General features: G+C 40.1%; 1 protein-coding gene across 1 annotated transcript; it reads left to right on the top strand.

The window, feature by feature from the left end:
• The first annotated feature begins 7,991 nt into the window (after positions 1 to 7,991).
• On the top strand, positions 7,992 to 9,889 carry TCEAL3 (transcription elongation factor A like 3). The gene is given in 3 exon segments (XM_055565310.1): positions 7,992 to 8,051; positions 9,010 to 9,445; positions 9,448 to 9,889. Coding segments are annotated over 3 exon segments (696 nt in total). The 3' UTR covers positions 9,648 to 9,889.
• Positions 9,890 to 12,345: the final 2,456 nt, after the last annotated feature.

The following is a 12,345-nucleotide window of genomic DNA, read 5'->3' as shown; positions in this document are numbered from 1 at the left end:
CTTCCATCTACTTAACATACCCCCATCATTGTGTACATGTGTGTGTTTTTATAAAACTTTGGTGCTATAAAATGGTCTAGTCATGTCTTGCATATTTCCTGCCCAAATCCTAGAATCAACCATTTCTCCAAGGGACCCTGGTACCTTTGGTTTGTACTAAAAACCAAGATTTAGGTGTTAAGTGTACACCCTACCATTTGGATATCATTGCTTCTAGGCCCTTTCAGTTGATAAAGAAGATATATATGCATCTCTTTCTGTCTCTCTCTCTCTCTCTCTCTATATATATATATATGTATATATATACATCTTTATATGTTTTAAAATATATATAGAGAAAATTTTGTCTTTAATCTTAACAGACTCTACTCATTTCCAAAGTTACCTGTATCGGTGCCTTATTCTTCCATCCCTTTCAGTGAAGTTGTTTCATGCATTTGTGATATACTTAGAGTCTTTTGTCACATTCTGTGTTGTGGGAATGTTGTTATAAATGCACTTTTAAATATCAAATTCCAGTTGTTCATTGCTGGTATATAGGAAAGCAATTAAATTTATATATTAACTTACATCCTGTGATCTTGTGACCAGGAGTTTGTCAATGCTTTGGCATTTTCTACATAGACCGTCATGTCGTCTGCAAATAGAGATAAATTTATTTCCTCAGTTCTAATCTGCACACTTTTTATTTCCTTTTTTGTCTTAATGCACTAGCTAGGACTTCCAGTATGATATTCAATAAGAGCAATGAGAAAGGACCTCCTTGCCCTGTTCCTGACGCTCCAGGTGAAGTGTCTCCTTTTTCATCACTAAGTATAATGTTAGTTTCTTGGAGTCTTTGTTGTTCAGTCACCATGTAGATATTCTTTATCAAGTGGAAGAAGTTCCCCTCTACTCCCAGGTTGAAAGCGTTTATCATGAATGGTTGTTGGAGTCTGTCAAATACTTTTTCTGTATCAAATAATATCATTTAATTTTTCTTTTTTAGTCTGTTAACATGTAGTGGATTATATCGATTGATTTTCAAATGTTGAATCAACCTTAAACACCTGGAATAAATTTCAGTTGTTTGGCACATAACTTTTTATACATTATTGGATTCAGTTTTATAATACTTTGTTGAGGATTTGTGTCTGTATCCATTAGAGATATTGGTCTGTAGTTTTCCTTTCATATAGTATCTTTATCTGGTTTTGGAATTAGGGTAATATTGGTCTCACAGAATGAGTCAGGTGTTCTCTACTTCAGTTTTATGGAAGAGATTGTGGAGAATTGGTATTATTTCTAACTTAAATGTTTGGTAGATTTCACTGGTGATTTCTAAATGTTTACTGGTGATCCTTAAATGTTTGGTAGAATTTGGTCCTAGTGATTTCTATCTTTGGAAGGTTATTAATTACTTATTCAATTTCTTTAATAGATACAGAACTATTCAGGTTATCTTTTTCCTCTTGTGTGAGTTTTAGGAGTTTGTATCTTTTGAGTAATTAGTCCATTTCATCTTAAGTTACCTAATTTGTAGGCATAGAGTTTCTCATAGTATTACTTCATTACCTCCTTAATGTCCATGGGATCAGGAATGATAACCCCACTTTCATTTCTGATATTGTTAATTTGAGTCTTTCTTGTTTTCTTGGTTACCCTCATAAGAGATTTAATAATTTTATCCTTTCAAAGAACCAACTTTTGGTTTTGTAGATTTCCTCTGTTGTTTTCCTGTTTTTACTTTCCTTTGATTTTGTCTCTAGTTATTTCTTTTTTCCTGTTTGCTCTAGGGTTCAATCCCTGGGTTGGGAAGATACCCTGGAGAAGGGAAAGGCTACCCACTCCAGTATTCTAGCCTGGAGAATTCCATGGACTATACAGTCCATGGGGTCACAAAGAGTCGGACACGAGTGAGCAACTTTCACTTTCACTAGGCTTAAATTACTCTTCTTTCTTTAGTTTCCTAAGAAGAAAGCATAGGTTATTGATGGGAGAACCTTCTTTTCCATATATGCGTTTAAGCTAGAAATTTCCCTTTAAGCATCGCTGTTGCTTTACCCCAGACATTTTGATATGTTGTATTTTCATTTAGTTCAAAGCATTTTAAAATTTCTGTTGAGAATTCTTCTTTGACTCGTGTTATTTAGAAATATGTTGCTTAATTTCCAAATAGTTGGGTTTGCCGTCTATCCTATTATTGATTTCTAGTTTAATTCTACTGAGAGCATACTTTTATGATTTCTATTCTTTTAAATTTGTTAAGGTGGGTTTTATGGACTCTCTTGAGCTCATGTTCTATATGAGCTTGAATGTTGAATGGAATGTCCTATAAAGGTAAATTAAATCACGTTGATTAATAATGCTGTTCAGGTCGACTATGTATTAGGCGCTCAGTTAGGTGTCTGACTTTTTGTGATCCCATAGACTATAGCCCACCAGGCTCTTCTGTTCATGAAATTCTCCAGGCAAGAATACTGGAGTAGGTTGCCATTTCCTTCTCTGACTATATCCTTATTGATGTTCTGCCTGCTTAATCTGTCAGTTACTGATTGGGGGCATTAAAGTTTGTAACTATAATAATAGATTTGTCTGTTTCTCCTTTCAGTTCTATCAGTTTTTGCTTCATATATTTTGACACTTTTGTCATGTACATATACATGTTTAGGATTATTATATGTTTTGCTCAGAATTGATCCCTTTGTCATTATGTAGTGCCTCTTTTGGAGAAGGCAAATCCCACTCCAGTACTCTTGCCTAGAAAATCCCATGGACAAAGGAGCCTGGTAGGCTGCAGTCCATGGGGTCGAAAAGAGTCGGACATGACTGAGCGACTTCACTTTCACTTTTCACTTTCATGCACTGGAGAAGGAAATGGCAACCCACTCCAGTGTTCTTGCCTGGAGAATCCCAGGGACAGCAGAGCCTGGTGGGCTGCTGTCTATGGGATCGCAGAGTCGGACACGACTGAAGTAACTTAGCAGCAGCAGTGCCTCTTGATCTCTGATAATTTTCCTTGTTCTGCTTTGTCTGAAATTATGTAACTACTCCAGCTTTCTTTTTTTGTCCAGGTTTTTTTTTTTATTAGTGCAGATCTTTCTCTGTTGCTTTACTTTTAACCTCTCACTCTTTATCGGGGCTTCCCTAATAGCTCAGTTGGTAAAGAATTCACCTTCAATGCAGGAGACCCCAGTTCGATTCCTGGGTTAGGAAGATCCCCTGTAGAAGGGATAGGCTACCCACTCCAGTATTCTTGGGCTTCCTTTGTGGCTCCAGTGGTAAAGAATCCACCTGTAATGCAGGTAGACCTAGGTTCGATCCCTGGGTTGGGAAGATCCCCTGGAGAAGGGAAAGGCTACCCACTCTAGTATTCTGGCCTGGAAAGTTCCATGGACTACAGTCCATGGGGTCTCAAAAGAGTTGGACACGACTGAGCAACTTTCACTTTCACTCACTCACTCACTATATTTAAAGTGGGCTTCTTGTACACAGCATATAGTTGGTTTTTTTAATTCACTCTGATAGTTCCAATCTTTAGTTGATGTATTTAGACCATTCATATTTAAAATGACTCAATATATTTGGATTTAGTATCAACCATGTTTATAACTGTTTTCTATTTGTTGCCAGAGGCTTCTTTTTCTGCCTTCTCTAGTTTATTTTTGCCTGCACCAGGTCTTAGTTATGACATGTGGGATCTTTCAGTTTAGTTGCAACATGTAGGATCTAGATCCCTGATCAAGGATCAAACCCATGTCCCCTGCATTGGGAGTGTGGAGTCTTAGCCACTGGACCACCAGGGAAGTTTGCCTTCTCTAGTTTTAATTGAGTATTTTACATGATTCCACTTGTCTTCTCTTAGTGTATCGATTATATTTCTTTAAAATTTTTTCAATGATTTTCCTCGAGTTTACATTTTTAAATAAGAACATTTTCAAATAACACTGTTCTGCTTCACTTATATGTAGTACAGGTACCTTAAGTGCTCATTATTCATTTCACTCATCCATTTCCTGCAATCACTTAATACACTGTTATTTTATTACTTTAGATAAAGAGTTGTCTTTTACATCAATTAAGAATAAGACAAAAGATTTCATTATACTTTCATTTATTGCATTTCCAGTGCTCTTCCTTTATGTAGACCTGAGTTGCAGGCCTGCAACATTTTTCTGCTGCCTGAAGAAAATCTTTTAACATTTCCTGAAGGAAAGGTTTGCTGATGCTGAATTCCATCAGTTTTTGTTTGTCTAAGAAAGTCTTTATTTCTCCTCCACATTTGAAGGATTATTTCACTGGATATAGAATTTTAGGTTAGTTTTTTTTTTTTCTTTCAACATTTTAAATATTTACAGTTATAGAGACAGGAGTGTTAACACTGAAATGGAAGGTATTTTTTTTTATTTCTTCTTGTAGTTCTGTCAGATTTATTTATTTTGAGGTCTGTTTAATAAATGCATACAAATTTTAAATATCATTAAGTGATGCTTATGTCTTGTAATGCTTTTTGCTTTAAAGTCTGTTTTGTTATTAATTTAACTATAATGGCTTTCTTTTGGTTAGTGTTTTCATGTTATTTTTCCCCTATGCTTTTACTTTCAGTTTTTATGTATCTTTATATTTCAGATATGTCTTTTGTAAATAGTATATAGTTGGGTTTTTCCAGTCCATAAATCTTTGTTTTTTAATTGCTTCATGTAAACCATTTACATTAATGTACTTACTGCTATTAATACTGGATATAACCATTGCATCACATTCCGTCTCTTATACCCCATCTGGTTTATGTTAGTTTTTTCTTCCTTAGGATTGATTATTTTCTTATTTTTGCCCCTCTCTTAGCTTAGAAGTTTTATTCTCTTAGTCTTCCTTAATTCCCAATAATCCAGTAATTATAGCATATTCTTGACTAACTAAAGGCTAACATTAATTTATACTTATACATACTCTTTATATAATGCCAGAACTTTAAATGCTTTTACTCTAGTCCTCTTGATTCCTGTGTTGTCAGTATGAATTAACAAGATAATATTATTTTATATAGTGTTGATTTAAATTTATAGATAAATATTTAGCCTTTTAATTGCTTTCTTTTCCTTCCTTCATCCCCAGTCTTCCATCTGAGATCATTTTCCTGTTATCTGAAAAATGCCCCATAGAATTGAGTATTTCCTTTGGTTTCTGACTGCTGCTAGAAACTCTTTGTTTTGGTTTATTTATAAAGCTTTTATTTTGCCTTCATTTTTGAAGGGTATTTTTGCTGGTTATTTTCTTGGTTGGTATTTACTTTCTTTCAAAATACTAAAGATGTCACTTCACCATCTTCATGCTTTCATCATTGCTGTTGCAAAGCCAGTAATTAGCCAAAGTTTTGTTCCTTTTGAGGCATACTCTATCTTTTTGGCTATTTTTATGATTTTCTCTTTGTCTTGAATTCTCTGTAAATTCACTATTATGTATTCTATGCACGGGCTTCTTTTTATTTATCCTGCTTGGGATTTGTTAGACTTCTTGGATCTATGGATCAATATCTTTCATCAGTTTTGAAAAATCCTCAGCCATTAAATCTTCAGAGATTGCCTCTGAACAGTTCCATTTCTCTTTTCCTTTTGGAATTCCAATTGAACATGTATTAGACCTTATCCTACTGTCTTGTCTGTATTTTCCATATTTTTGACCACCTGTGCAGCCTTACAGATAATTTCATCTGAATATAATTTCCAGTTATTTAATTCTCTTGAGTTGCATCTAATCTGCTGTTAAAAGCCATCCACTGAGTTTCTAATTTCAGCTTTGTTATTTTTCAGTTTTGGAGTTTTCTTTTTTCCCTACTTTTTTTTTGGTTTTATGGTTCCATGTTGAAAATTTCAAGACTGGATTTTATTTATCTGAATACACTGAGCATTGTGGTTTTGTTGTTCAGTCACTCAGTTGTGTCTGACTCTTTGAAACCCTATGGACTGCAGCATGCCAGGCTTTCCTGCCCTTTACTGTCTCCCAGAGTTTGCTCAAACTCATGTCCATTGAGTTCATGATGCCAAGCACTGTGGTTTAGTAGTCTGTATCTGATAATTTGAATAATTCAAAGCTAATGGATCTGCTTCTGTTGTCTGTTGCCTATAGTGCTTCTTATCTATGATGTCTCTTTTCTTTGTTTTTCTGGTTATCTTTGTGTATGGGCATTGTACTTAAATAGCTGTTTGTTGGAATAATTTGAGGCTGAGGTTGATGGAATCTTTCTCCAAAGAAGATTTTGTTTGCACTGGTTAGGCGCATAAGGATACTTCCTGTCTAAAACCACCATAATCTATATTCAAAAATTAAACTTTACTAGTCCACCTAGACGGAGAAGGCAATGGCACCCCACTCCAGTACTCTTGCCTGGAAAATCCTATGGACGGAGGAGCCTGGTAGGCTGCAGTCCATGGGGTTGCCAAGAGTTGGATACGACTGAGCAACTTCACGTTCACTTTCCACTTTCATGCATTGGAGAAAGAAATGGCACCCCACTCCAGTGTTCTTGCCTGGAGAATCCCAGGGACAGGGGAGCCTGGTGGGCTGCTGTCTATGGGGTCGCACAGAGTTGGACACGACTGAAGTGACTTAGCAGTAGCAGTCCACCTAGATGTTGCAAAGCCAAGCTAAAAGACTTCGTGAGGGCTAGTTTATTTCCAGTTTATAATTACCCTTAAAGTGAAACATTTGGAGTTCCTAGGAAACTCCTTCCCTTTTAATAAGACTTGGACTTTGAGTTTTGTTATTCTAGTGCTTTGAGTCTTCTAAAGCTTCAGTTCACTTAACACTGGTTTATTCCTTAACCTTTACTCCTTAACCATAGATGCCCTTAAGAAAAATACAGTTAACCTTATGAGTACTAAAAGAAAATGGGGAATTACTCTTTGACCTCATATAGGAAAAGAGTTTTTAACTATGAGTCAAAAATCTAGATGCAATAAAAGACAAATCTGATAAATGTGACTATTTTTTAATGCATGGCAGAAATACATCATAAAAAAATAAAGCAACTAACAAGTTGGAAGTAAATATTTGCAACTTTTATAACAAAGGCCTAATATAATGTATAAAGAACACTTGAAAAGTGCGAAGGAGCAATAACCCAATAGAAGAATGTGGAAAAGGGACTTCCCTGGAGGTTCAGTGGCTAAGACTCCATGCTCCGAATGCAGGGGGCCCAGGTTTGATCCCTGGTCAGGGAACTAGATCCCACACGCCACAACTAAAGATCCCACATGCTGCAACTAAGACATGGTGCGGCCAAATGAATAAAAAATATTTTTTTTAAAAGAAAAAGATGTGGAAAAGACATGAACAGACAATTCACAATGATATTTAATTTGCTATTAAACAGAAATGCAAAATAAAATGCCATGGATATACTACTACTCACTTATCAGTGAAAATTAAAAAGTATGTCATATTATGTTGAAAACTGGGGAAATAAGCACTTACCTTTATTTTTGGTGGGAAAGCAAAAATGAGTCTGAGGTTCAGGGGAGGGGATAACCTGGATATGTAGATTTGGGAATCTGTGTTTACAGGAAAACGGACAGAGTCAGGGAGAGAGAACACATGGACTGAGAAGAGCTGAGGCTCAGGACACAGCTACACAAGGTGGCAGCGCAGCTCCCTGGTGGGACCAGCACCAGGGCTCTAGAGTCAGGAGGAGCTCGTCTTGAAAGCGGGCTGTGGGGCTGTGTGGCGCTCTAGGCAAAGTCTGGTACCATCCTTGTGATCAGCTGCTACAACTGGGGCTAATGGGCATCTCAGAGGGATGCTGAGCGAAGACCCGAGATGCTCCAGGTAAAGCACGTGCAGTCAGGAAGCCTCTCCACTCCTGCTTTATCGGTAATGCCTCCTTCTCCAACCACCACCCTCCGCCGGCCCCCACCTTCCGGAGTTGTTGGGTCCCTCTGGGCTGGGGGCGAGGGAGTGGGGTGGGGGACCTGGTTCAGGTGATGCCACGGTCACATGACCGGCTGGGCGCTGACATGGGCAGCAGCCCCCATGCCCGCCCTGCCCATGCAGAACCAGTTCCCAGAGCTGCCCCGGTGAGGGGCGAGAGGGCTTAGGCAAGCCCAAGGAGGTACAGACCCGGCCTGGGCCCCACAGGTCAGTATGAAGGTGGTCACTGCTGGCGTCCTGGGCAGGGGTGGAAGCTGATGGGACTAGGATTCAGGAGCAGTGGGGAGAGACGGGAAGAGAGGAGGGGGTCCTGAGATGAATGTGGAGAATGGTGAGGCGCAACGTGGGCAGATGGCCCCGTCTCCTCCTCAACGGCCCTCCTCTGTGCCCTCCACCCACTTTTGAGCCTGAAATTGCGGGGGTGGGGGGTGTGCCCCTGCAGTGCGATGGTGAAACTTAGACAAATTCTAAAAATAATTCCCTTTCACACTCTGAGCCCAGGAGGAAATAATTGACCTCACGTAAAGGGGTAGGGATGCAGCTGGTTGCTTGCACAGGAGGAAGACACAGGGACCCAAAATAGTTTGGAAAGCATCCTGGTCTGGTGCCTGCGGCCTGAAAAGTAATAGTGGCTGGGATGCAGGAGAGGTAGGGGAAAAATTGGAGGATGAGGAGGGCCCGGATTCAGGAAAGGGACCCCAGCCCATGGACTGTGCAGTCCCTCTCTGTCTTCTGTCTGTCTGCAGGTCTGCATGTCTGTTCCCAACACTCTGCAAGGCTAGAAAAGGAGGAGAAACCTGGCCAGAATCCCTGCACGTCAGTGAAAAATGGGAGGGCACTGGACAGGCATGGGGCTGGGGGGCACAGCTTGGGCAGCATTTGAGGGCCCCACTTCCCATCCCCCCACCAGATATAATATACACCCTCCCCACCACGCTAAAGGATGGTACAAGGTGGCAGGGCCTTCCACTGAATGGTTGGCTGTCAGTGCAGGAGGAATGGTGGGGTAAAGGGTAGGCAGAAGGTACACTAGGCTGGGCCAGGTCAGGGGACCACTGACGCAGGTGAGATGCCAGTGCTGTCCAGACCTGCCTTCCACCCAAGCCCTCAGTCTCCCTTGTCTCCTCTTTGTCTCTTCCACCCTCATCCCCCAGGACAGGAAAAGGAGGGGACATCTCAACATGGAAAAACTGCAATGAAAATGAAGAAAAGTTGGAAAGTGAGGGAAAGCCAGAAGATGAAGTAGAGCCTGAAAATGAAGGAAAGTCAGATGAGAAAGAAAAGCCGGAAGTGGAGGGGAAGTCAGAATAGGAATGAGAGCTCCAGAATGAGGGACAGCCGGACGATGAGAGACAACCCGCACATGAGGGACAACCAGCAGATGAGGGGAAGAAAGAAAAGCAGGGCAAGTTCGAAGCTGAGGGAAACCCACTCAAGAAGGGCAAGCCAGAGTCCGAGGCAAAGTCAGAGAGCCAGTTGTGTGCTGCCAAAGAGCGCCCTGCTGAAGATTATGTGCCCCAGAAGGCAAAAATAAAAACGAACAGGATTCCCCCAAGGACTATCAGCACAACTTACAGGAAAGGCATCTGGGAGGTGAGGAGATACTCAGAGAATGTGGAGATCTGTCAACGGCTCAGCTTCAGGAGCTAAGGAAAAGACAGAAAATGGGTGGATTTCATTGGATACAAAGAAATGTACAGGATCCATTCACCCCAAGGGGCAATGGGGTGTCAAGGGAATGAAGGGAGGAGGGAGGAGCCAAAGGGGCATACATGATATCCCATATCTTTAATGCCTTGGCATTTGATTCTGGTTTCTTTGATGAGAATATCACTGACCCTGCTTTCCCTGGCAGTCACTTGCCAGGCTATGTGTTTTATCCTCAAGCTGATACTTTGCTTTAGGTGTCACTGTCCTTACCAGCAGCCATTTGATCCAACTACAGTGCTCTGTGTTTCAGTAGGGGGTTTTCACCCACGTTCATGGAAGAGATGTTCATGGTACACTGTAAAAAGAGCAATAAAAAAACACTTTTCAGAACCACATGTATAGTATCAAACCAGTTTTGTAAAAGGGCTTCCCTGGTGGCTCAGACTGTAAAGAATTTGCCTGCAATGCGAGAGACCTGGGTTTGATCCCTAGGTCTGGAAGATCCCCCGAAGGAGGAAATGGCTACCCACTCCAGTATTCTTGCCTGGCAAATCCCATGGACAGAGAAACCTGGTGGGCTACAGCCCATGGGATCGTAAAGAGTCAGACATGACTGTGTGACTAACACTTTTCACTTTGTAAAAGTAGTAAATGTTTGCATAATGCATTTGTGCACAGAGAAAACCATGAAAACTAAAAACTAGGTGATAGTTGTTTCCTGCATTGTAGCCAGAAAATAGGTTTTGCCTGTACTCAAAGATGAGTCCAATTATCAGATGGTACCTCCATGCCATTCCTCCACAGGTATGTCCATCCCCATGTTTTCCCCTAGTTGTAACCATGTCAGTGGGCACTGGCAGCCCTTCTCCTGGGTCCTCTACCATCCTATAGCTCCTCCCAACATGTGTGATTCTTTTTCTTGTCTTCACTCACTCATCTCTACTTTTTCTTAAATGATGTTTGTCATAATAAAAAAATTCCTAGAAATCAATACATGATAAAAAAAATTGAAATGTTCAGTGAGTTTATGAGGGCAATGAAGATTCCTGTTGTCAGACTGTAAAATGATAAGTAAAACATTACATCTAGGACTCATAGCTCGAGGAATCAACCTGACAGTTACAACAGATCCATGTGCTCTAAAGGTCAGTCTTGTCATTTGTGAAATGGGAATAAAATTTGCCTCACAATCTGCTGAGTGGATCAGATGAGGTACTGGATATGTTAGCTGTGTTGGGAGAGCTCCTTTGTAGCAGTAGGACTCTGAACCTTGTCAGACACTCAGGAGAGAGCTGAGGGTAGGTCTCACCAATGCCTAGGAACAAGTCTAAGCAGCTGAGAAGAGACTGCCACTCTTCTCTGGATACTACCATATCTGCTGGGCATGCCTGCTCTGCCGGGCCCCGTACCCTCTGCTGACAGCTATTGATATGATGGAGTCCTTATGGTGACAAAGCCCCTCTGGTTCCCTTTAGTCCCCAAAGGGTCAAAGCCCCTATTTGACTTCTATAGGAATGTGGGTAAATTCCCTCTCCCAACTTCAGAGTTGTATCTACCCTGGTGGCATTGCCCCAGGGCAGTTTGGGCTCCATTATATTACATAGTTCTTAGCAAAGTAGTCATTAACAATTTAGTTCATTTTATATTTGCTTATAGTACTTTCTTATCTCTTACAGGACTCATATATTTTGGGTCCCCTGGGGATTGTATCCTGAGACATATCTATGGATGAAACAGTGGATAATTATTTGAACTACACACCACAGTACCTCAGGGAAGCCATATCTAAATTTATATACCATTCTTAGTGTGAGTTTTCTCTCTAAAAAGTCTCCTGGTTGGTTTCCTACACAAATTCAAAGGACTTGTCCACACATAATCAGAGAGGGTTACACAACTGAGTTTCAAACTGAAAATATCCCTTCCCATTCCAGACCAATTCCAACTAAAAACTGTAACAGTGCTCTTAAAAATATTAAAAACTCTCAATGTTAGGGATTTTAATTTAACCCACTAGTATGTCGCTTTTTCCAAATGAGGACTTTCTTATTTACATATGTTTAATAAATTATGTGATACATATACTTAATTATGATTGAATCAGAAGCCCTGAGTTAAAAAAAGATACCCTGTTCATGGATTAGAAGCCTTGATAGTGTTAATATGGTAATTCTCTCCAAAAGTTATCTATAAATTCAATGTTATATGGAAAAGCAAAGGACACAGGATAGCCAAAATATTTTGAAAATGAAGAACACAGTTGAAGGACTTGTTGCCTGATTTCAGGGCTAACTAAAACTACAGTAATCAAGACTGTGTAGTATGGCATAAGGATAGACATATAGATTGATGGAATAAGACAGAATCCAAAAGTAGACCCACATGTATATTGTCAATTCATGTTTTAAAAAGGACCCACAGGAATTCAGTGGAGAAAGACTTTTCAACAAATGATACTAGAACAACTATGTCGTCTTGGTCAGTTTGGACTGCTATAACAAAAATACCACAGACAGGAATTTTTCATAGTTCTGGAGTGTGGGAAACCCATGATCAGATGCTGGCAGATTTGGTATCTAGTAGGGGTCAGATTCCTGGTTCATAACCAGATGTCTTCACATGACAGAAGGGGCAAGGGAGCTTTTTGGGGTCATTTTTATAATGAAGCTAATTCCTCATGAGGGCTCCACTTGCATGGCTTAATTGCCAAAGGCCCTGCTTCCAAATACCATCCAACGATGAATTTCGCAGTTACACAAACAATTCAGTCTATAGCAGACATCAGTATAC

The sequence above is a fragment of the Bubalus kerabau genome, chromosome X (genome assembly GCF_029407905.1).
Source record: "Bubalus kerabau isolate K-KA32 ecotype Philippines breed swamp buffalo chromosome X, PCC_UOA_SB_1v2, whole genome shotgun sequence".
Taxonomy (NCBI): Eukaryota; Metazoa; Chordata; class Mammalia; order Artiodactyla; family Bovidae; genus Bubalus; species Bubalus kerabau.
The sequence above is the reverse complement of the archived record's forward strand: the minus strand, read 5'-3'. Positions and strand labels throughout refer to the sequence as shown.